This window comes from Colossoma macropomum, unplaced genomic scaffold, assembly GCF_904425465.1.
Source record: "Colossoma macropomum unplaced genomic scaffold, Colossoma_macropomum, whole genome shotgun sequence".
Classification (NCBI taxonomy): domain Eukaryota; kingdom Metazoa; phylum Chordata; class Actinopteri; order Characiformes; family Serrasalmidae; genus Colossoma; species Colossoma macropomum.
In genome coordinates this window covers 34,641,659-34,664,702 of record NW_023494789.1, presented here as the reverse complement: position 1 = coordinate 34,664,702, position 23,044 = coordinate 34,641,659, and the positions used below count along the sequence as shown (strand labels likewise).

The 23,044-nt window shown below is 39.9% G+C and overlaps 1 protein-coding gene across 1 annotated transcript; it reads right to left on the bottom strand.

Moving 5' to 3' along the window:
- Window positions 1–3,138: 3,138 nt before the first annotated feature.
- Window positions 3,139–20,818, bottom strand: slc2a1b (solute carrier family 2 member 1b). The gene is made up of 10 exons (XM_036571100.1): window positions 20,381–20,818; window positions 11,142–11,237; window positions 7,352–7,512; window positions 6,919–7,159; window positions 6,473–6,635; window positions 6,028–6,215; window positions 5,624–5,728; window positions 5,411–5,512; window positions 5,063–5,266; window positions 3,139–4,932 (listed from the first exon to the last, which is right to left on the bottom strand). Exons 1-10 carry the CDS (start codon window positions 20,393–20,395, stop codon window positions 4,732–4,734), a joined length of 1,476 nt encoding a protein of 491 aa, XP_036426993.1. The 5' UTR covers window positions 20,396–20,818; the 3' UTR covers window positions 3,139–4,731.
- Between the last annotated feature and the right edge of the window lie 2,226 nt (window positions 20,819–23,044).

The window sequence follows — 23,044 nt, the reverse complement described above, 5'->3', positions numbered from 1 at the left end:
CAGACAAGTTAAAGCAGCCCCAGACCAGCACCAGACCAGCATCAGACAAGTTAAAGCAGCCCCAGACCAGCACCAGACCAGCTAAACTAGCACCAGACCAGCACCAGACCAGCGCTAGACCAGCTAAACCAGCACCAGACCAGCACCAGACCAACACTAGACCAGCTAAACTAGCCCCAGACCAGCACCAGACCAGCTAAACCAGCCCCAGTTTAGCACCAGACCAGCTAAACTAGCCCCAGACCAGCACCAGACCAGCTAAACCAGCCCCAGTCTAGCATCAGACCAGATAAACTAGCTCCAGACTAGCACCAGTCCAGCTAAACTAGGCCCAGACCAGCTAAACCAGCCCCAGACCAGCTAAACTAGCTCCATTTCTTTAGCTCTATCTCAATGCTCCATGTGAATTTCGGGCAAAATATCCTTACAGTGTAAATATCTTAGCTTTTTATTTATTTATAATTCTTTATATTGTTATTTTTTTTGTGAAGGATAGAGTTTTTATCTTATTTTTCACTTTTAGTATTATATACATTGTCTATATAGTAACAAGTAACAAACTGTAAAAAACCTTAAGTACTTAACAAAGTTAATTACTTGCTTGTTAATTCTCTTCTTGTTACTTCTTTTCTTTTTCTTGAGTGCCTCGCTCTCCCTTTGCTGCTGTAACACTGAGAATTTCCCCGTTGTGGGACTAATAAAGGATTATCTTATCTTATCTTACAGTGGTGGTAATATGAACCAAGGATCGCAACATCTACAATACAAACGTAGTCATTTTATTTATCGTGCAAAATGCCCAGTGAACCTATACGAGTTTTATGTGTAATGTCGATGATGGGAAAATAGTGGAAAATCTGAAAAAAAAGGTTTCTCTTGGGAATATTTTGCCTTACAAGACCCTGCATGTACGTATGCACAATGAACAGCTTTTAAAGTAACTACCGTTAAACAATGTTTCAGGCATTCATAACCATTTCATGTAACAACTTTCTGTGAGGCAGCTTTTGGAGGCATTAGACTCTGTGGGTCTCTGGTTCCTATCAGCACCACTGTAAACAATTCTGACTCTGCAAGTTTCTGTGGAACACTGCATTTCACATCAAACCAGTATGAATAGCTTTGTTCACATCTTAAAAATGTAATTATGCAAAATTGTGAAAAACTGGTGGAATTAACACACTTGCATGGTTTCTGACACTTTATGATGTACGGTAATCTATAAAATGGCAAGCAAAATTCAGTCTTCAAGATGACTGTTTTAACTATGCAACGCACTTTTTTACATTACAGTATTTCATACAGTGCCCAATACCAGACAAGCAACTCTTGGCTGAATACCTATATCTGAAGTTTTTTTTTGCCAAACTGTTCCTGTAAGTCTTCTCTGTGGTGGATATCTTACACTGTAGTCATATTGATCTTTCAGTTGTGCCTGTTGGCGTAAACAAGCCTACTCCATAAAGTCTGATTGACCCCATCTTTATTCAGCACTGACAAGGCCAATATTCTGATCACAGCCTGCTACAGTTGCTCAGACTTTTAGGTTCACTGCTCACTCCCTGAAGCCATGATGTAGTTTTAAAACCATTTTATTTATGTTAATCTTAAAAAGAAAGCCAATTCATTTCTGGAAGCCTAGATACAAAGAGGTCACTACTTTCCTGTTCTTAAATCACAGGTGTTGAAATGTGTTTTACAACAGTGTTTTGTTAGAAGGTATGTTACTGTTATGATAATAAAGTATACCTGCACATTAGTCTCTGAACCAGCTGTCCAGTATCCAGCTGTGACTGTGTATCTACTAGCCATTTCGAATCAGCAGGCCTAAATGATCGTCCAGATCCAGCATCATAATTACAGATTTAAATTAATTAAAGATTTATATCATAGCAGACCTTCTTCATTATTACTGCCTGGAACAAACTAATGAACAGCAAAATGTTTGGACAGCTTGGTTAGGAAGGTTCAAGAAACTGATCAGTGTTCTGAAAGATTTGGAGAACAATCTGTGCAAACACTGCCACCTTGAGGACAAGCAAAGAACTTCAGGCAAACCCAATGCTGTGCTGAATGCTGCCAAACTGTGGCTATGCAGGGAATCCGGCTGACATTTTGGAAACACTTCCAGACCAGAACCTGTCTGCCTGCCAGTCAATCAGGCCTGATAAGGTTATTGTTAGATAAGCAGCAAGCCTGCCCAGAGTGCAACAACACGCAGCGCTGTTTGCCTCCATGGAGAAAGACCAAAGAGGGTTTTAACTGCAGGACTCAACAAGATTTTCCCCACGGGTGGGCAACGACATGGGTAGAGTCGGAATCCTCAACCTCTTATAAAGTGAGCAGAATGGCAGAAAACCTTATTCACTACCACACAAAGAGTTTTTAATAGCTATTTTATTAAATGTAATGGTAAAATCAAAGACAACAACTAAATAAATTAGGAAAACTAATAAATACAATGTTTTTTTAACCAGTAAACAAATACAAAGTGAAATTTAAACCTACATTTACAGTACTGACTACAATAGAACAATGTATCTTAAGGAATAAAGGCAAGAGTGCATCTTACATGGAAAAAATACAGATGTACAACAGCTAACATAAATCGTATCAGACTACATTTTTGCAAACATTGTTATACAGTTTACTTTCGCTTCTATTTTTACATTTATTTACACTGTCATGGACACAACGTTTTATTAAGGCAATGAAGAGCTCACCCTGTGTATGCATGTGTTTGTGTGTTTCACAGAGTGCTTAAAATAGATTTACATCACACTCCAGTGTTGTTAGGTGTTCTGATTCAGGTGCAAATAGTAACAGATGCCTTTTTACATGCAAACTATAGGTGTGACTTTGGTGGCAACACTACTCTGATATGGTACAGTGCTTTACATGTGCAATGGGGACAGATACATACACTCATGCGCATGTACGCGCTTCTACACCCACACACATCCTCGCTCACAAACACTCTCAATGTATGCTCCCAACTCTCTGTGGAATGCTTTGGGGTGATGTATTTGCTAATTATGCTGCAAGCCCCCTATTTCACAAAAATGCCATTTGTCCTTGAAACTGGCCATGCAAGATTTGATAATGAATTCAGAACTCATTATGAGTCATCTTTTTTTCATGCCTGAAACCATACGCATCAAAAATAATGAGTGTTACGAGGCAGGGGATGGGCGCATGCAGTCGCGTGTGACGTCATGCCGAAAGCGATAACGTCATCGTATTTCAGTCTTTCTACAGTAACAACTGGGATTTTTTTTGCTTTCTAACAAACCTTGAGAATGCAGGTGCTATTAGGTGTGATTAAGAAGATTACAGAAGGTATATGTGTGATAAAGTGCTGCAGAAAAAGACCGAACAACTGAGCTCATACAGCAGGTTTCAGAAAGCAGGTACAGTATAAAAACCCCACACAGATAGAGAGCATTATACTACAACGATCAGTATCTGCATAGAAAAAGCTGTCTTGGATTCGCGAACACCAGACAGATGTCATCAGCATGTGACTACATCCAGCTCCTGATTCTATGATTCTGATCAAAGTTGATTCTGATTTGATAATAATGCAATATATTTCATTTTTTATCTGGGTGGATTTGAGTTTATGGGAACATAGTCACGGCTAGGCAGGCCTAAAGCCTCAGATGGCCTGTTTCTAAAGCCATAAACCATAAAAAGAAGGAATTCTAGAGTTGTCAACATGCTGATTCCAGTGAACTAAAGTATGTGTAGGTCTGCTTGCATGTACATCCTGTATTGCCTCAATATTTAACTATTCCTCTAGAATCAGTGTGGAGTTCATTAGTACTAAATTTATTTGTTGGTTATGTATTGATGATAAAGTTCACCCTTGCTAAATTCCTTATGAACTATACAGTGTGCGTTCTCTTGTACTGTGGTATTGTGTAATATTGCTGACATACCATGAAAGAATTGATCTCAATCATTTGGAAATGTTCTCTTTTTTCTCAGTGCACGCCAAAGAATTTTTTGTTTTTGGAGACAGCAAATGAAACTATTTGTAAAAATGTAAATACCTTTCTAAATGTATGAGTAAAACAGCTTTTTAAAATTCATCCTTGAATAAAAATTTGTCCAATTTATCCTGTAGTATACAAAAATAATTTGTGCAATAAATAGAGCTTTCAGGTGAGCTAAACTGACATGCAAGATAAAGAAAAATAAAAATAACAATGTAGTCTTATATCGAGCTCCGAGTGAGAAACGAAAGCATAAAAGACTTCCAGACTTGCTGACCACTAGAGAAAAATACTTGAAATTTAAAACGGTTTAAAATTATCATGATGGAAGCCAAAAGTCTTTGTTAAAATTAAGTTGGTGGCATTGCAGCTTGAGAGACCAGGAACGACTAACCGCATTTAAAAACATGAATTTGCACAAAGTAACAGACATAAAAGTGAAAAAATAAAAGACGCATTCATGTACACATAAAACAAGGCTGACAACATTCTCTTGTCTAAAAGAAAATCTCATAACTTCTTCCCAGCCTACTTCCCACCTTTCAGTATATCCCAACGCTCAAATTGTCTCTGCATGGAAAGGGGGCGCAGAAGCACTGAAGCACTGCAAACCTGCGAGGCAGGTGCAGTCAGGAGAAGGAAAATGTGTTTAATTGACCGTCAGCGCTCCCCTCTCTCAGTAGTTTTGTAAATGAGTGCCAGGGAATGAAGGAGATGGGCTTGGAGGCAGGGTTCAGAGCTGAGAATCAGCCCCCAGACTGTTGAGCTCCTCAGGCGAATGTTTCCCCGCCCTTGCGGCTGCTTGCTGGGAGAAACCGGCGGAGATCTCGTCAAATGTCCGCCCCTTTGTCTCAGGAACCTTGAAGTACGTGAATATGAAGAAGATCACTAACAGTATGGTGAAGATGATGAAGACGTATGGGCCGCAAAGACGCTGTTAGAAAGAGAGAGAGAGAAATTGTTTTAGAGGTTCATGTAGTTTCTAAGTCTACAAATGACCATCAAACTACACATGATAAAAAAGCCAGATCAAATATAATGATGTCTGTCTGCTGGCGTCTCACCTCCACATACTGGAAGCACATTCCCACAATAAAGTTGGCTGTCCAGTTGGAGAACCCAGCGATGGCAAAAGCAGAAGGCCGGGGACCTTGACTGAACAGCTCTGCCACGATGAACCAGGGAATTGGACCTGGCCCAATTTCAAAGAAAGCCACAAAGGCGAAAATAGCAACAATGCTCACATATGACATCCACTCCACCTGGGTCTGTGAGAGGGACACACACCAGCGTAAATAACCCCTCATAATACATGAACTATCACGATAAGACAGCACAAGATAAAAAAATAAACAGTGATGAGACAAAAAGTGTTAAGGGAGATACAATCACATTTGAATGTGGGAACATACCAGGAGGGCTAGGGCTATTGTCATCAGAATAGCAGATGCAGCCATGCCAAGGAGACCTATTAGATGCAGAGACCTGCGCCCAGCTCTCTCCACTAAAAACAACTACAGGAGAGAAAGGAAAAGCAGACATTATACCCACAATACTAAGGCAATATAGTTTTCATATTCTATTCTATCTAGTGGATGGACTAGAAATGTTGGCGTGTGACTTACCGACACCACAGTGAAAGCAGTATTGACAACTCCGGCTCCGATAGTTGCATAGACAGGCTGCTCCACTCCAGCTTTCGCAAAGATTGAAGTTGAGTAGTAGAACACCTGCACACATAAATAACACTGTCAAGCCTATGTACTAAGATAACTGTTACAATAGCATTCTGCAGCCAAATATGAGTGGGAATCAACTCAAATAGCAGATTTCTCAAGAAAAAATGTGATAATTTTTTGAGCTGTATTGAGATGGCTATTTTTTTCCCTATTTTTCATCATAGGCCTATTTTACTGACATACAAATTACATGACCTCACATGTTTATGACCTTAAAAAGCAACAAAACTGCAGAATGAGCTAATAAACAGGATTCTAAAATGTGTGTGTATATGTGTGTTTGTTCTTACAGCATTGATGCCAGACAGCTGCTGGGACAGCTGCAGTACAATGGCAATGACCAAAGGCTGGCGGTAGATTGGGGAGCGGAACAACTCTGCAATGGTCACTTTCTTTTCGCTCATCATCTGCCTGCTCTCCTCCTTCATCTCCTGCATGTCCGCACTCACATCTGTGGTCCCACGCAGCTTTTTCAACACTACTCACACAAAAAAAAAGTTATAAAGCTATTGCTATCTTACAAAATAGGGCCTGAATGATTCTGGCCTCATTTAATTCAACAGAATTTAGCAGGACAAATAGCACAATAACCAAGTACAACTAAACCTGCAGCTGCTCTGAACAGAAGATTTGGTACTGTTCCTTGCTGCTCCAGTAAAAAAGGAGTTTTATAGCAGCAAATTCGATCATTCAAGTGTTGGGCTGATAGGCGTGTATGTATGTGTGAGTGCTGACCTGATTTTGCTTTGCTCTCCTCGTTGCGGTTAATGAGGAGATAGCGGGGGCTCTCAGGGCACATGGGCAGCAGGACGCACTGCAGTAGGGCTGGGATGAAGGTGAAGCTCAGCAGGAAAGGCCAAAGAGCAGCGTTGCCCATGATCATATCCAGGCCGAACACCTGCACCACACACAAACACAGTATAGTTTTCCTATTTGTGGCAACAACTTGTAGTAACTAGCTCACACCATCAACATCAGCTACAAACAACATCAAATTAAAGAACTTTGTGTTGTGCTGTGAAAGAAGCAGCGTATTTTCTCATCTAGGTCTTCTTCCCATACAGTTTCTCACATGTTATTCTTCCATGACAACTATGTCATAAACATGTTTAGAATGAAAGGATAAAACAAGTGTTTATACTTGAGTTCGAATAAGGAGTAAAACAATGTCTAAAGCACACCTGGGCCACAAGGATGCCAATGACAATGCCTAGCTGATGCAGAGTGCCCAAGGCTCCTCGGAGAGCGGTTGGGGCCACCTCACCCACATACATGGGCACGAAGCCAGTGGAGAGACCAGAGTAGAGTCCCACCACAAACCGTCCAATAATCAGCATTTCCCATGAAGCCCCCATCTTAGAGAAACCCATCAGTGCTGCTGAAATGAAGGCTAGAATATTGGCAAAGAGCATTGAGTTCTTCCTGCAGAAACACAGGCAGACAGAAAAAAGAAGAGAAAGAAAGAATGAGTAAGAATGCACATTTCTTTTAATTTTTGAAGAAGTATTAAATTCATGTATGCTTTCACCAATAGTCAAGACATTAACTCAAGACATCATATACTACTAAATGCTTTAATTGTAGCAATTGGTTAGCAGTGCCTCTGAGGTTTACCTTCCAAAACGATTGACGAAAAGTCCAACAGAGAAGGAGCCAAAGATTCCTCCCACAGAGAAGATGGCCACTGAGATAGACCACAATGATGTGAGGGCGGTTTCAGTGATGGGCTCCTTATACCGGTCAAACCATGTCTCATTGTAGAAGCTCTCAATGATCTACAACACACAAAAACACACACACAGTTCTTATAAAGTGCCTCAATGGTCTAGCAATGCATACTTATATGATACCCACCTGATTGTATTTTTCCCTCTAAATAATATTCACCCTTGCCCAAATTCAGTTCTATAATATCAAAACACTGGACAGATTCAGATAATGATGGGCTTGATAACTAACTGATTGATTATGTGTAAGAACCATTTTAAGGTACTGTCTTGAAACAGCTTTTTTTGGTGAGCTACAAGCTATGCTAAAATTACGTTTAATGTCGTGGCCAGATTTGTCCTGCAGGTGGCAGTGAGCTCAGTGTTTTGCTGGCAAAGTTCTGCAGCTAAGGCTGAATGAGAAAAAGGGCAAAAGAGAAGTCAGGTTACAGTTACGCCTCCTCAATGGCACGTCTCTGTTGACAAACACTGAGACTGAGACAAAGAGCAGAAGCTTTCCACAGAAGAAAGGGCTCATTGGGAAGGTATAATGTATCATTTGTTTAAAGTAATTGGCCTTTACAGTACTGACATCGCAAATGTTGCAATACATGGATGAACCCTATAACAAATCAGCACATTTTAATTGTGTGCTGTCAGCACCCTGACCAACCTCAGATGTTTCTGGTGAGTGTTCTGTGCATGATGTGATGAATTAAGGAATTCACATGATCCACCAAACAAATAATTTTGGTCCAAAGAACGCCACGTGACATTAATGCTTTACCGGAGAGTTTTAATATAATGCAATAAATGGTAAATATCACTGTAGTAATATGTATTAGTGTAATCACAGTATAATATTATGTCCATATCATGAAGTCCTAAGTCTTATTCATATTCTCTGTCTTTCTCTATATATGTCTACTCTGAAGACTTGTCAGCATCTCTTACTAGCAAAGATTAAAGATTGTATGAGAGTATGTGATTATTAAAAAGTACAACATAAAACAACTCAGAAAATGAGTAGTGAGAGAGTAATAAAAGAGTGTACTGAAGGTGGTGGGACTGCATGTTTGCAGTGAGGTATCACGGGAACAGCGCTATGTTGTGCTGAGAGGCTTAGCAGGGCAACCATTCAGTAAGATCAAGTTTCCACACTTTCAGAGTGTGTCAAGCAGTCCAGTAAGGCAAACTTCTTCTCTCTCTCTCTCTCTCTCTCTCTCACTCTTTCTCTCTCTTTCCCCCCCCCGGCACTCACTGTGAGTACAAGATGAGCCTTCCCATGCTCTTTGGCAAGCTTCAAAATATTGCGCATATCTAGGCCACATCATGTGCTTCTGTTATGATTGCCCCCCATGAACTGACATTATACAGTAGTGCTTAGTTCTTTCTTGGTGACTCACTGCATCATTAATGTACACAGAGAGCTAACAAAATGTCAAAACAAGCTAATCTTAGGTAAGAAATTTGCAGATTTATTGGGTCTGCGGCTATTAACTCTCAACATAAGAAACAAGGAAGGGTTGATATTAGTAAAGCAGTCAATTGCCATGTCAAGTGACTCAAACTGAATCCTACTGGACAAACATTTCACTTACTGAAGAAAAAACTGAAGCCACCAAAATAAATAGGAACTGAAATGAGTGAGTGCATTACAGGACTGGCAGAGGGAAGATACCCAGTGTCTGGTGATGTCTGTGGGGTTGCATCATGAGGGATTTGCAACCAAGTACTGAACGTGACAATTTATTTAAGATTATGTTAATTTTTTCAGTTACTTACGGTGCCCTAGACTGAGGAATATAAAAGTGCAATTATTTCTACATGGTTCATCAAATATAGGTATATTTCTTAAATTAAGGATGCTATCCTTAATTAAAGAAATATATTTAGTTTAGTTTAAGTGCTAATTATTCCTGAACTGCACTGCATATGCTGAGAGCCACTTATAAACACAATAAGTATCATATAAAAACATTTTAAAACATCTCACAGGATCTCAATAAGGTTATCTAAATCTAATATTATGGCTTAGAGATACATACTACCATTAAATAGAATATCAGCATCATTAAAAGACAACAAAATACAAAAAGACACCCTCACCTACTCACATGACCTACATCTCAATTTTCAAACAGAAGCCCAATAAATTATGAAGCAGCAGCTGCAGAATGGCTCAGATCCAACTAGCCATAATCAAACACACAGTCCATTCATGGTGAAGCAGGAGGCTGACTGAAGTATAACATGTGTAACTCTTTTTGACACCGTCCTCTTGATAAGTCCTTTCTGTACATGTGTGTGTGTGAATGTCTTTTAGTTTTATACTGGGAGCCCTTGAGGATGCAGCAATCTTATCAGAGACTTTCTATGTACAAAGAGGCCCAAAACATTGCATAGGTAATTCCAGTGTGTGTGTGTGTGTGTGTGTGTGTGTAAGTGCCTTACACTAGATCCACTATATTACTGCCAGTAAAGCCTCATTCACATTCATTCAATGACCTTCTTGTCCATTGGTCAGCCTTTTCCCCTTCCTTTCCTTTTCTCAACATGTCTAACAAACTTTGACAACCTTAAGTTAGCACTTAACTGCCATACTTTAGTACTTGTTTTATATAGTATAATTCTAGTGACAAGTAGAGGACGTCTCGCCACAACCACCATGTTTAATGCTGATTAAATCGTTCTTGTGCAGCACACATACACATTGTGTAATGACTGCCTGAACTAATCTAATAAACTGCCGTAAACTGGTGGGGACAAGAGTATTCTTGTTGGTTCAAAGGTCAAGGATTTATTATTAAAACATATCCTGCAAAGGACATATCCTGCCAGACAGGATTCTTTGTGAAATGCCACTTTTGGTAAATATTTGGTAAATAACTATTATATTATGTGAAGGTTCTTAAGGGAACCAAAAGTAGTCCTTCTATGGCATCACCCAAAGAACCCTTTGTGACAGCTTTTTTTAAGTGTAGAATACTTTGTCAGAAACTAATTTACTATCATAGTCCACTAGCCTCTACTTATCATTATTAAACCAAGTAAAATATTCCTATACAGAGTATAGAAGTGAACTACTAACTCTGAGATATGAGAGTTTGATTGATATGTTGAGCAAGGCACAGGAAGGGGAGCAGTTTGACCAAAAGGACAAGGAGGTCATTGATCAGGAAGGGTGCCAGAAGGTTGATTCAGGCAATTTGTCATGCTCCAGTCAGCAAGTGGTTTGATAAACCTGTTCCTTAGAGCTCTTACAGCTCTTGATGGCTATAAATTTCGTTTGCAGGGTTTGGCAGGCACTAATAAATGTTTAACACCAGATTCATACAGTCCTAGCTCGCCTGAGCTGAGTAAACTGACACTTCTGTAGAAGACTCATCCTCTGAAGAAAAAACAAATGGCCTCTAAAGAATACTTCAATATGTGTGCTGCTTTCTATAATTGAGTATGTGTGGTTGTCTGGAGGGTCAATCCACACATGCCCACTATGTGACACCTCCAGAGGCTGGACATGTAATCTTATGTCCACATAATCTCACATGATCTTAGATGTTCTCAGAGTCAGTGCTGGCATAGAAGCTAAATTCTAAAATTAGCCTCTAGTCTCTCTGCATGACTCTCTTTTGGGGGGTCAGCTTCATGTGACTGTGTGCATGTACGAGTCTGTGTATGTGTGTGTGTATACTCACCTTCTGAGGTGCATTGATGACACCTGTGTTATAGCCGAACTGAAGAGAGCCGATCACAGCCGTTCCCACAGCCAGCATCAGCTGGAAGGTCACCTTCTGCAGACAGACAAAAAAAAAAGAAAAGCAGTTTTATCACTGCGCAATGCAACCGTCACAACTCTATATACAATTCACATTCACTTTACTGAGAGTAATGCAAAGTAGCTGACAGAGGTGGAGGTGACTGAAATATGAAGACATGAAATATTTCATCTCAAAATGCCCCCTTCAATGGAACACAACAGAATGCTTTGAAGCAGACCCACTCTCTCTCTCTTTCTCTCTCTCTCTCTCTCTCTCTCTCTGCCTCCAAGGGCTCCATTTCTCAGATTTAACAGCCGAATCTACACCTGAAAATGAATTTGTCTGTAGGGGAGTGTGTGATAACAAGCTCAGACTTTCCACTATTTCATTAGAGCCATATAAGGACACCATTTCTTCCTCAGTTTCACACTAAAGGGCTCTAAACAGTGAAGACTGAAAATAGAGGCTGCCAAACAGGAAATCCGGTACAGTTGCAGCATCCAAAACGCTTTAATTTTGTCTTCTGAAGAAAGGCTTTGTATGATAATCCACAGACATGGTTCCTCAATTGATCAAGCAGATCAAGAATATGAATTCTGATCTTTATCTAACAGCGCAAAAAGAGCACTGATCCAAAAAAGGTTAAGGAAATGCTGGTAGAGCTGTCCCCACAGACTCTTCCTCATTCCACATCTAAACAAAAACAAGTATCAGGCCAGCGCGTTCTGGTCTAGACCTGCTAGTACTTGCACAAGCATGTTAAGATGGATGAAATATATTACACCCAATAGTCTGTTACTGGCCAAATGCTAAAGGTGAATAGGGACATATTGATTGTACAAGTTGAGGACAGTAGAAAAGAAACTCAAGCAGTCCCTCATTGCACAACTGTTCTCTCTGTCTGACTCTATTTCTCATGGCTGATCATGACTTAAAAAACAGACAGCTCACAACCCAGCCCAGTTTAGCTGTGAGGCATCCATCCAAAGAAGTTTTCAAACATGTTTTGTGATTTTCCCCAGCCTAATGTACATCATGTAATGGATAACTATTGTGGTTTTTCATATTTTGCTCTATGATAGCTGTATTTATAGACTAGCTATAAGATGATACTTTAAACTACTTGTTATTTGCTTTTGATTTAAAAAAAAAAAAGCCTTGGGTAACACAGTAATGCATCTATCAATGTTGGTGTTAAGCTAATTAATAGCTATGACACTTTGAACAAATTAGATTAGCTCTTTAGAGAGAAGATCATGCAGCCGGTCAGTAGGACAGATGGATTTTAGATTCTCCATTAGTAGTTGAGGTGTTACTTGGAATATGTTTCATCCTCACTGCTCACATTCCACGAGGGTGGGGGGGATTGGGTGATTGCGTCTGAGCTGCACAATCATTGTCCAAGTTCCTGTTATTATGAAGAACACTTCATTGGTGTAATCCCATAGGAGAGCCTGGGCAGACATCTTTTTCCACATGCCATGAAGCTAACAAACCACACCAAATGCTGAATCACAAAGCACGGTCCCTAAACCTGTACTGCAAAAACAGACTAAAAAAATCCAGACCCAAGGGGCCAGTTTTCCTGGCACTACATTTTCACTGGAGAATCTCAAATGACAGTGTAATTTAGTCCACGACTAAAGTATTTGTTATCTAAAGAGTTCTTTTCAGCGTATTCTAGATTTCTGAACACTGACTAAAATCTCAGTGTTCATTTGAAACAAAAAAGGCTTTGACTTTAGATACTATCACACATATATAACAATGGCTTCATACAACTGATGTTTGATTAGCAGTCTAGGTGGGGCCAGAATGTAGTAGTTTTCCATTGTTTACTGACTGAACTTGCAGCAATGTTACAATATGCTGATGGCCTCAAATTCACCTTGATATGATCAGGTGTAGAGATCTGATGATTTGCAAGTTCACACAACATTTTGCTTAGGATTATAAATATTACACAAACTGAATTAAAAGCTAATGAAAAGCTTCACAAAAGAAAGGCATCGCTAAACCTTTGTGTTAGTGATTTATTTGCACAGAAGATACCTTAATAGCATCCATATTATCTCTTACACAAGCAGGTTCAACCACATTCTTCAGTGGCCCGAGAAAAACGACACTCAATTTTACGAAGAGCTACTTCCAGTTCCCAAGCCTATTTAATCTTTAGGCTTAGTACTTAGCAATTACATGGAACACAAGAAAAACTGACTGAGTTACTATGTTGTTGGAATTGAGGAATGGAAGCTTGGACCCACAAGCAGATCCAGAGTGTATAAAGGGTTAAAAGGCATTCTGTGCTGTAGCTGGGGTGCTGTGTGTATATCAGTGAGATCGTAAACAGAGCAGCCAGTACACTTTTCCTTAACATTTAGTCTCTACGTAGAGAGTGAGGTTATGTTTTGGAAGAAGTCAATGTGTGTTTAAAGCAGTCATAGATCTCACTTCACACATGGACGCCACTCCTTCACACTTACACACCGAACCACAGACGCAACACTCGCAGAATTTAGCCGGTGAATTTAGTGGTGAAAGAGAAGAATACGGGAACTATATACGCCCATTTTTCTGGCTGTCAGCCAATAAGACTCCATGTTTAAAGAGCTGCTGGAGGTCAGCGAGTCCAGTACTGGTTTGTTTAACCAGCTCTAATACAGGATGTGACCACACACATGCACACACTTACACACAAAGCTCTAAGAGGCTCTGTGGGCAAAGTCTTAAAGGCACCTTCTTTCATTTGAGTCAAGCACCAGAAAAGAAAAACTATCTATAAAGTTTTGCCACCTTCAGCTAATTACATTGCGTGGGCATACTTGTCCCTTAAAAGGGAATTACACCAATTTTCCCAAAATTCCTCTATAATTAAATTGTTAGGCTTTAAACAAAGTAATTTGGAGTGGTTTGATGTGAAATGCCCGATGTTAACTGCCTCTAAAAGATACCTCACAAGAAAGTTATTGCATGAAATCCGATTTCTCTACAATGCAACATTTCACATTAAACTGCTATGACATAATCTGTTTTCATCTCGATGAGTCAAGTTTTTAGAAATTTTTAAAGATCGTTGGAATTGTCCTTTAAAATCTCAGACTTACAACATCCTTAGATAAATTACTCAGCAACTACATGGACTGCAGGTTTTGTTGTGTGAAACACAAGAACAATAAACGGAACTAGATTGTTCTTATGTTACAGAGGTCTGAACCTGCTACACACCTCTATAACTCTGTCCTGGACATTTAAGGGGTTAATAATGTAAGTCTGGATTAGGAACATCCTCTATGTGGCATCTGAAACATGAACAAACACAAAAACGATAGCTAAGCCAACTTCCCTTAAAACTTAACTACATCCTTCCTATTCTCACAACAGCAGCTCCATTGCTGAGCAATACACCATTGTTGGAAGTAGAAGCTCCAGAGTAGGTGCGTGTCTCTTTAAGAGAGATCTGGGCTTTGAGAATTCTAAATATGGAGACTTCAGTTCTCTTCTTGCGAAAGAGGGACGTGTTCACGTTCCTCTATGAAATGCCTCTCGGTCACATTCATGCTTTAAGCCTGCATTAACAAGGCATCCTCACAACAATCCAGAACATTAAAAGGCCATCTCCCGCGAAGAGAAAAATCAGTACACACACAGACACGGAAGCGCACATGGTCACAAACGCCATTACAAACACCCAGCTGAAGAAGGAGCACAGAACACACGAGGTAAAACCCCACCCGTGGCCCCTGCAAGCCTCAACAGCTCCAGACTAACAAATGTGGAGACACAGGTACTCACGGCGCACGTATTGTGCATAACACGCACATATAAATTCCATTCTAAGTGTACAGAGCACATGTGGGGGATGGGATATCAGTGCCATAACATATGCTCCAACACTCCACATCTCAGCAGGGGACAAATGCTTGTCTCTTTCTATCTCTTTTATTTTCTCGCTCTCCCCTACTGTGTGGATGGAGTGGTTGTTAGTGTAAATTCTCACACCCCTCAGCTGATAATGCCACACACTGGCAGGGAGACTCTCTTTCAGTATAAATCAGGATGTTAGTTTACAGTAGACAATGGTTCAAACTCCTGGAAAGGCTGGAGGAAAATGAGGCCATGCCATTTGCTGTTTTATCCGTTCCGTTTGCTTCCTCAAACAGTAGCAAAGATCATAGTATAAAATGTTCCAATAGCAATGTCCAAACTATTACTACTAAACTTGTACATGTATTTGTTATTGTCTGAATATAATACACACCTAATCTATTACAGCATTCATATTTCATCATGGTCTCCCTTTGACAAGACAGTTTTCTGAGGGTGAAATTGAAGAGACGTCGTATTCCTTCACTCTAAAAGGCATGTCCTCACACGGCAGTTCAAACTACCAGGTTCAAACCAGAATGCAAATAAGCCCCTCCCATTATGAGAAGAGGCGCAGGCTTCTAGGAGTTTGGCTGAGTCAGAGTGATGTGAAACTTTTAACACTTTTCACACTTTGTTTAGGCTAATCCTGTAAACATCCTCCCTCTGAATGAGCGATATCTCATATTTCACTGCCTCTGGGACGGAAAATTGGAATGTTTACGTCATTCTCGAGATGTATGTGGTCTGTGAGTTGAGCTTATGTGCATGTTTGTGTAAGAGCATGTGTCTGTGTGTTCATTTTAACAACCAGCATGAAGATAAAGTGACCATAACCACACTCAGACTAAAAGCTTTGGTGGTATAACATGTTGATGACATTAGTCAAGTTAACTGCATGCCACACTGGCAAAAATGAAGCTCTTCAGGTTTAAGTGTCCCTGTTCATTGTTGAGTAAACACAAGTTCCACTGCGATCAGGCCACCTCGCTCCGATTACGTCCTTACTCCAACTTTTGTTTACTTTGACTAGGCCACGTGATGCAGCCAACTCCCAGCACTTGATGCTTGTATACAGAGCAGATGCAATAAGGAACAAGCACTGACGCTGAGAGAGGAACACAAACCTGTTCTTTAAAAAGTGGGTGTGGAAAAAAGGAGGCCTACCTGGAGAAGGTATGCAAGGACAAAAGTAAGATTATAATTCACACTACATTCCAAAATTATAAACGCGACTAAAAAAAATCATGATTTTATTGTGTACAGTGGTCGCATACAAAAAAATTACATCAACACAATTGCTTTCCTTACGTTCAGTTGTTTATTGTGTTCATGTAATACATCTTATTTATGCGCAACCACTTGACATAATTAACTGAATCACGTCAACTCAAATCACCGTTTTTTTTCAGTGGACCGACTGTAAATTTGATCTAAATTTGGTCTAAATTTATTTAACATAGAATACATCAATGCTCTGATTCAGAGCACGGCAAAGTGTATTACACAACTGACCACAGACACAAAACACCACAGAGAGTGAATTACTTCCTATTTCAACAGCTCTATCATTCACACTTCCAGAGAAATAGGTCTACTCAGGTCACACACTGTAGTTACAAGCCAGACAAAATAAAACTGAAACTTACAATGTAAAGTTACAATAACGTCCATGTTAGTCATTGTTAAAAATGTGTATGTAAACGATGACACAAATGTAACTGTCATAGTTCACACTACATGATATATGTAGACCATTATAATTTGTGGAAGTTATTTAAGATGTAATTCAAACAGAGTGAATGAACGTGCAACAAAAGTAGACTGGTTCACTGAAAAAAAATATTGCTTTGAATTCACTTCATTCTAATATGTACACTGGTTCCTACCAAATGAAATGTATTGCAAAACAATTTGTTCATTTTATTTACTTTTGGTAAGAATTACACTGATGTAATGTATTTTATTATTCTGGAACCTACGTTTGAATCATGTAAATTCAATGCAACACTTTGCAAAATACTGTTTTAACTAAAAAAGTTAAACACAAGTTAATTCCACTTCTCCTATAGGTTAACACAAAAAAGTGCCATTGACTTAATTTTTGAAGTTTGTTAAACTTAAAACTTTATGGCATTTTATGTTGCCGTTTTAAACAAGGTCATAAAAAGTTTGCCATAAGCTTTCAGAATGCGGAAGCTGCCACACCGCTAAGGCAAAATGGCCTGGCATCGCTCTCTCTTCCCTTCCTCACTCTCTCCCGCCCTCTCTGGCGCTTGGTTAGTGAGACACCACAGTAGGCACGTCCTCCTTCTCTAACCTCATCTCCCTTCAGTTTCACACGGCAACCTGAGAGCGCATCGTGACTGCACCACAGACAGTAACCGGTTTGTACTACTTGCTGTCCTAGTTCTGGAACCCAGTCCCTTTCCATCCTGTCATAGAGGACATGTGAGCCTACAGCAGCACCCGCCTGGACTCTTCTGGCTTCCTGGAACAAAAGTCTGCCTTTCATGAACACAATTACACAAGTACAGTTCCCTGTCCACTTTCTCAAGGAAATGAATTACTGTAGTGCCACTTCAGATTTCATCAAACTCTGCTTAATCCCGTTCTCCTCATTAGCACTCATTAGGAGGAGGTGACAGCAACAATGGAGCGCATACTCGAGGCGCAGTCATGCATGAGTGAAATGGAAAAGAACTGAAGCGACTTCAGGAGCAAAGGGGAATTAAGTCTTTGGAAGGGAAGCAGGGAAAAAGCTGGCTTTCAGCTTAATCAAAATTTCTGACTGTCAGTTCCATCGTTTTCTTTTTTATTTTTTGGATTTCTGCCGAAAATTTGTTAATTCAGCTTGTCAAAGAGCAGGTCAACTGTACACCTAACCCCAATTACTTGATTTCACCCTTGCACTCAAACAAAGGGACTCCAGCTGTACTCTGGTATAAACCCTGCAGTGAGGAGTAAGAGTTTTAACCACCGCCTCAATGTGTTTTGCCCACAGTCAGACTTGTTTGGTAAAGATTAAATTGGTTGGTAAAGATTAAAAATAAAGTTTAGAAAACATTTACACATATAGAGAAAGCTGTCTATACCTAAAAAAAACAAACAATCCCCCTCAGTCAAAGGTAACAGTCCATGTTCCACAATGTATACACTTGCAGTGTGTCCTGTGCATCTTTTCAGTCACTATTATGTCCGGGACTGAATGCCCTGTCCAGCACAAAGACTACTGCTCCCCAACCAAGCCCTCCCCCCGACCTCTCCTCACATGAACATCAGGGGGATCAGGAGGCAACTCGGTATGAAAAGCGCTAGCACGAGGGTCTTACAAGCACCAGGAACATGTGTGCACGTTTTGGAGGTATTAAGCTATTGCGGGTGCATGTGTTTACGACTCAGTGACAGCTTCAAACAGAGGCACAACACTGGCCTGATGGGAAGAGAGCACGTCCGTGACTCGAGCGGCTGTCTTGTATTCCCCTGCCTGAAATGGTCAGCTGTGCTGCTGTCCTCCCTAAGGATAATTCAGACCTTTCCCATCACCTCCACAATTAAGACCCTTATCAAGATCTGTGTTGTAGCAAGGCCACATATACAGAGCTATATTTGTGATCTAGATCTAAGACAACAACTGAAGGAGAAGATATTTCAATTTCAAAAATATTCTCATCAAAGCAACACAACCCCGTGAGCTTGAGCTAATTCCAAAATGGCTAAAGACGGTTTTAATTTCCCACAAATGGTCCCAAAAGTCTCTGTATCATTGTCTTCCTCCACTACTTCTACTCAGAAACTGAATTTGAAACTGTATTCTAGGCCTGAGAAGAGCCAGTAATTTTGCTAGGCAGGAAACTACCAACTACACCGTCATCACTGTGGTGAGGTTAGCCATACCAAAGAGACTACTAGTCACGTATGAGCCTCTCAGGTTATGGTAATTCTGTCCATCCTTTTGTCCATCCAGGGCCTATTGACTATGTGTTTGCATGTTTGGCCATCGTTACAGGCTTGTTTAATATGCACTGAACTGCAATTAAAACAACAAATATTCATGAAAATTTAAAATTTTTACAATTATTTCTAGCTGATTTACATTAGGCTGGACGTAGTTATAACTGCATTATAACTAAAAATACAATTAAAACAATAAATGTTTGTGAACAGGCCTTTAGAATTATTTCTAGTTGATTTGTATTGGGCTGGATGTAGTCATAATATAGCTTGGTCCTGTCCTAACAAGATGATCCTACGACTATTTATGGCATGCTTACACCACAATGTATGATTTAATGATTTTATGATTAAACCTAGCTGGCAAATGTAATGAAACATTTTGGTAACTACTCCATATAAGTGGTTTAAATGAGCAACTTTCTGGTTATGTTAAACCTAATTAATGACATTAATCTAGTAGTAGTTTAATTTACAAACCATTTACACTTTGGAGAAACAAATCAATGGGAACTCCAATACATGCATCTACAGACACTTTACTATTGTTTTTTTTTTGGTTTAGTTAAAACCAAAGCAGGATGCTTTAAACGCGCTCAGCGCAGCTAGCAGATACATTGATTAATAGAAAAAAACAGCCATCGTCTGTACCGGGACATTTTGTAGGATCTAAGTAAGCTAGCTGACGAATTTTTGGGGTTCATCACAGGGATGCAGTCACGACCCCTCCAAATAACAGGGAGTCGTGTAGTACGTGCAACGCCTCAGCTCAACCGGTCTGACGTAATCAAATTCGAAGTGAGCCTTCACTTTAACATCAAATAATGAAGACATGCTAAATATTTTCTAAATATTAACAGTATTAGCTGAGATGATCAGCTGACACCTGTTGAGGTGACAGTCGTGCTGGTCATGATGATGAGGATGATGAAAGTGGGTGACAATATCACCGGTTCAACCGGCTCTCTCACATTCCCTTCAGTGTCGCAGGTTGCCGCTGGACGCCTTTTAAAGGCAAAAGTTATTTTATTTGTATTAAGCTGAAATAAATTTAAGAGAGAAGTTTTCTGTGAAATTCAGATAACTAGCTAGCAAACCCTATCAGCTTCGAAACACCTGCCTAGTTAGTTAAACTAAATTAGCTAGCTTACTAGCTAATTCAGATGGCTAGCATTCTCTTCTTTTCTCTCACAAAGTTTTCACTCTTAAGTTCCAGCACATACATTGCACAAAAAGGGGGAGTCGAAACGGCCCTCCTCCGCCCCCATAGGCTCATTTTCGCCTAGATATCCCACTGACTTGTGTTATTAATGGGTAATTACTAGTTAAAAACTAGCTAGCGCTAGCGGTTAACTGACCTTGTCTCCCTCCATCGTGGAGTGTGTACACTCGGGTAGGCACGCGCTCGGGCTGACGTCTGCTTCGCAACTGAGGAAATGTCACCTCTTCTCCCCGCCGGTCCTCCTCACACTCCGGGTTTAACGTGGATTTAAAAGTTCAAATTAAAAAAAGCCGCTGGCTACTGCTGTGCTTCCAGAGCACAAACTCGAGCTGGACCAGAAAACTAACCTACACTAAACTTGTCTAAATGCCCTCAGACAACTTCTCTGCTGAATCCTCGTCTCACAATCTTAATGACACGAAAACCGCCTTAATTTTTTTCTTCTTTCTTCTTCCCGCTTTCTCTTCTTCTTTTTGTCCTGGCTCCGGACTTCACTTCGCTTTTACCCGTCGCAGTTTCAGGCCGAAATTTTGCTACTTGGCCGCCTCGCCGGTGATTATATTTTTTCGTATTGGTGACGCAACGAACAGACTCCGCCCGCACCCGGAGGTGTGTTTGGAGGCTGGACTACCAGACAGCAGCGATTGGTTCCAGACTATTCACACCAGAGACTTCTCGGCACTTTCTGCAACACAAAGAACGCAGATAACCCCATTAAAGACTTAGTTATCCAGTTTTCCTGTAGCCCAACAGAAATGAAAAACAAAAGCAGGACACGCCCACAACAGTAGAACTACCAATGACCATTATAGTCTAATAATATAGTAATAGACTATTAATAAGCCATCTGCTCTGATGTGAGCTCTGTGTTGATAGGTCTGGGTGAAAAAAGTGCAACACTTACACGTTATATTAGTATAATATAATAACAATAGTATAAAACTTTTAATCTTGAATAACCATCCAAAACTGACAGGCCCAGTTCAGTTTAGTGCCCAGGCTCAATACTGAATTTTCTCACAAATGTACACTGGACAGGGGTTGTAAAAACAAATAATTTTTTAGAAAATAATCCAGAATTGGTCTTTCTTTTGTTTGAGTCTGTGGGAGAGTGTGTACGTGAGAGTAAAAAAAGAGAAAGAAAATAATCATGAGGAAGACATCTGAACAGCCCAAATGAAAGAGGAATAAAGACAAACTTGTCATAAGCACAAAGAATGGGCTCGTCTGGCCCTTTGAAATAACAAGAACAATTGCAGAGAAAAACAAATAAACGTGGGTGGAGGTGAGTGAAAGGATATCACATGTATCTTACAGTGTAGTTTATTTTTGGGAAATTAATCAGTATGAGTAACATTAACAGCTCGTGCTATCAACATTGGTGTCTTTTGCTCTTTCTTTTTTTTTAATAAGACTGTTAAAAATATAAGAAGAATACATTGGCTTACATTTGGTCTCCAAACATGCACATTGAATTCTGCTGGTAGTGTCCACTATGTGTCTTGGGTCTGTTATCAGCTCCTACCAGTTGGTATTGATGGGGTTTGCCTTGACGACTGTCCTGACAACTTTGGAAGGAGATGTTTTGAAAACAAAGTGTTTTTAACCTCATGTTCAAAACACTTTAGATGTTGAAGGAGCAATCATTTATTTTAAGTCAAAGCAGATTTCTGTACATTACAGTTGTAGTTAATTGGAAACTGGTCTGTGCTCCCTGAATTTCTCTGTAAAGACAAAAAGAACTACAAGATTATCCAGCTCCATTTCTGAAAGCATCAAATTCTACTGACATTAGCATCTGCCAGCCCAATAGCTACATAAATATCATGGATACTAAGGCTTATTATGTAAGTTATAGTAGTATAGTAAGCATAGTAAGGCTCATTAATAAGCTATAGGAGCGTCAAATGATGTCTGGACCTATCAGCAGGTTTGTGAATGTTATAGGCCCCCTATCATGGAAAAATAAATTTTCCTTGCATTTTTTACTAACAAATTTGATGTAGTAAGTAAGTCTCAAAATGTGTAATTACCATCCTGAGTCCATAGATGGAAATTAAGCTGGCCAAACAGCCCATTTTGAGTTTTGTGACATCACAAAAACCAGTGCATATATTTCACAAATATATTCACCTATTCAACCCATTTCAGTTAGCAATTATAAAGAATGCAGAACAGTCAGTCAGAGATCATTTCACCTACTGTATATCAGATGGCTTATAGTGGATAAAACCCAAGTGGACTACAGAGGAATAATAAATTGAAGAAAAACACAATATATGGAATTTTAATAGGTTAAACTGAACTGCAGGTCTGTCTACGACACCACAGCCACAGGCCTCTGTCTGGTTCTGTCTCACAAGATCCCACTGCAATTTTCAGTTTGTGTCAGAGCATGAAGGGAGAGAAGAGGAAAATGACTCGCACTTATTACGGCACATACCCCTTTTTCTGAGATGCTACAGCATCCGTTTACCGCACGGGCAAAGAGAGGTGCAGGAAAGAGCGGCACAATCGCACAGTGATCGAAAGACATCAAGCCAGGTCTCTTTTGTGTTTCTGTGAATTTGCTTTGAAACCCCAATGAAAACAACAACAAACATTTGTGCAACAATAGCTGATCCGTGTTTCTGAAGTTGGGTGCCATTGTGAGCTAAATAAAAATACGAATCCAAGGGCCAAATGTTTAGCTCTGTTGTCTGGAAAAAAACATGAATCAATTGTGGAAATCTGCCAAATAATCTGCATATCATTTTCATGCAATGGCTTGTTCACCCAGCACTTGTGAAAAATATTATTA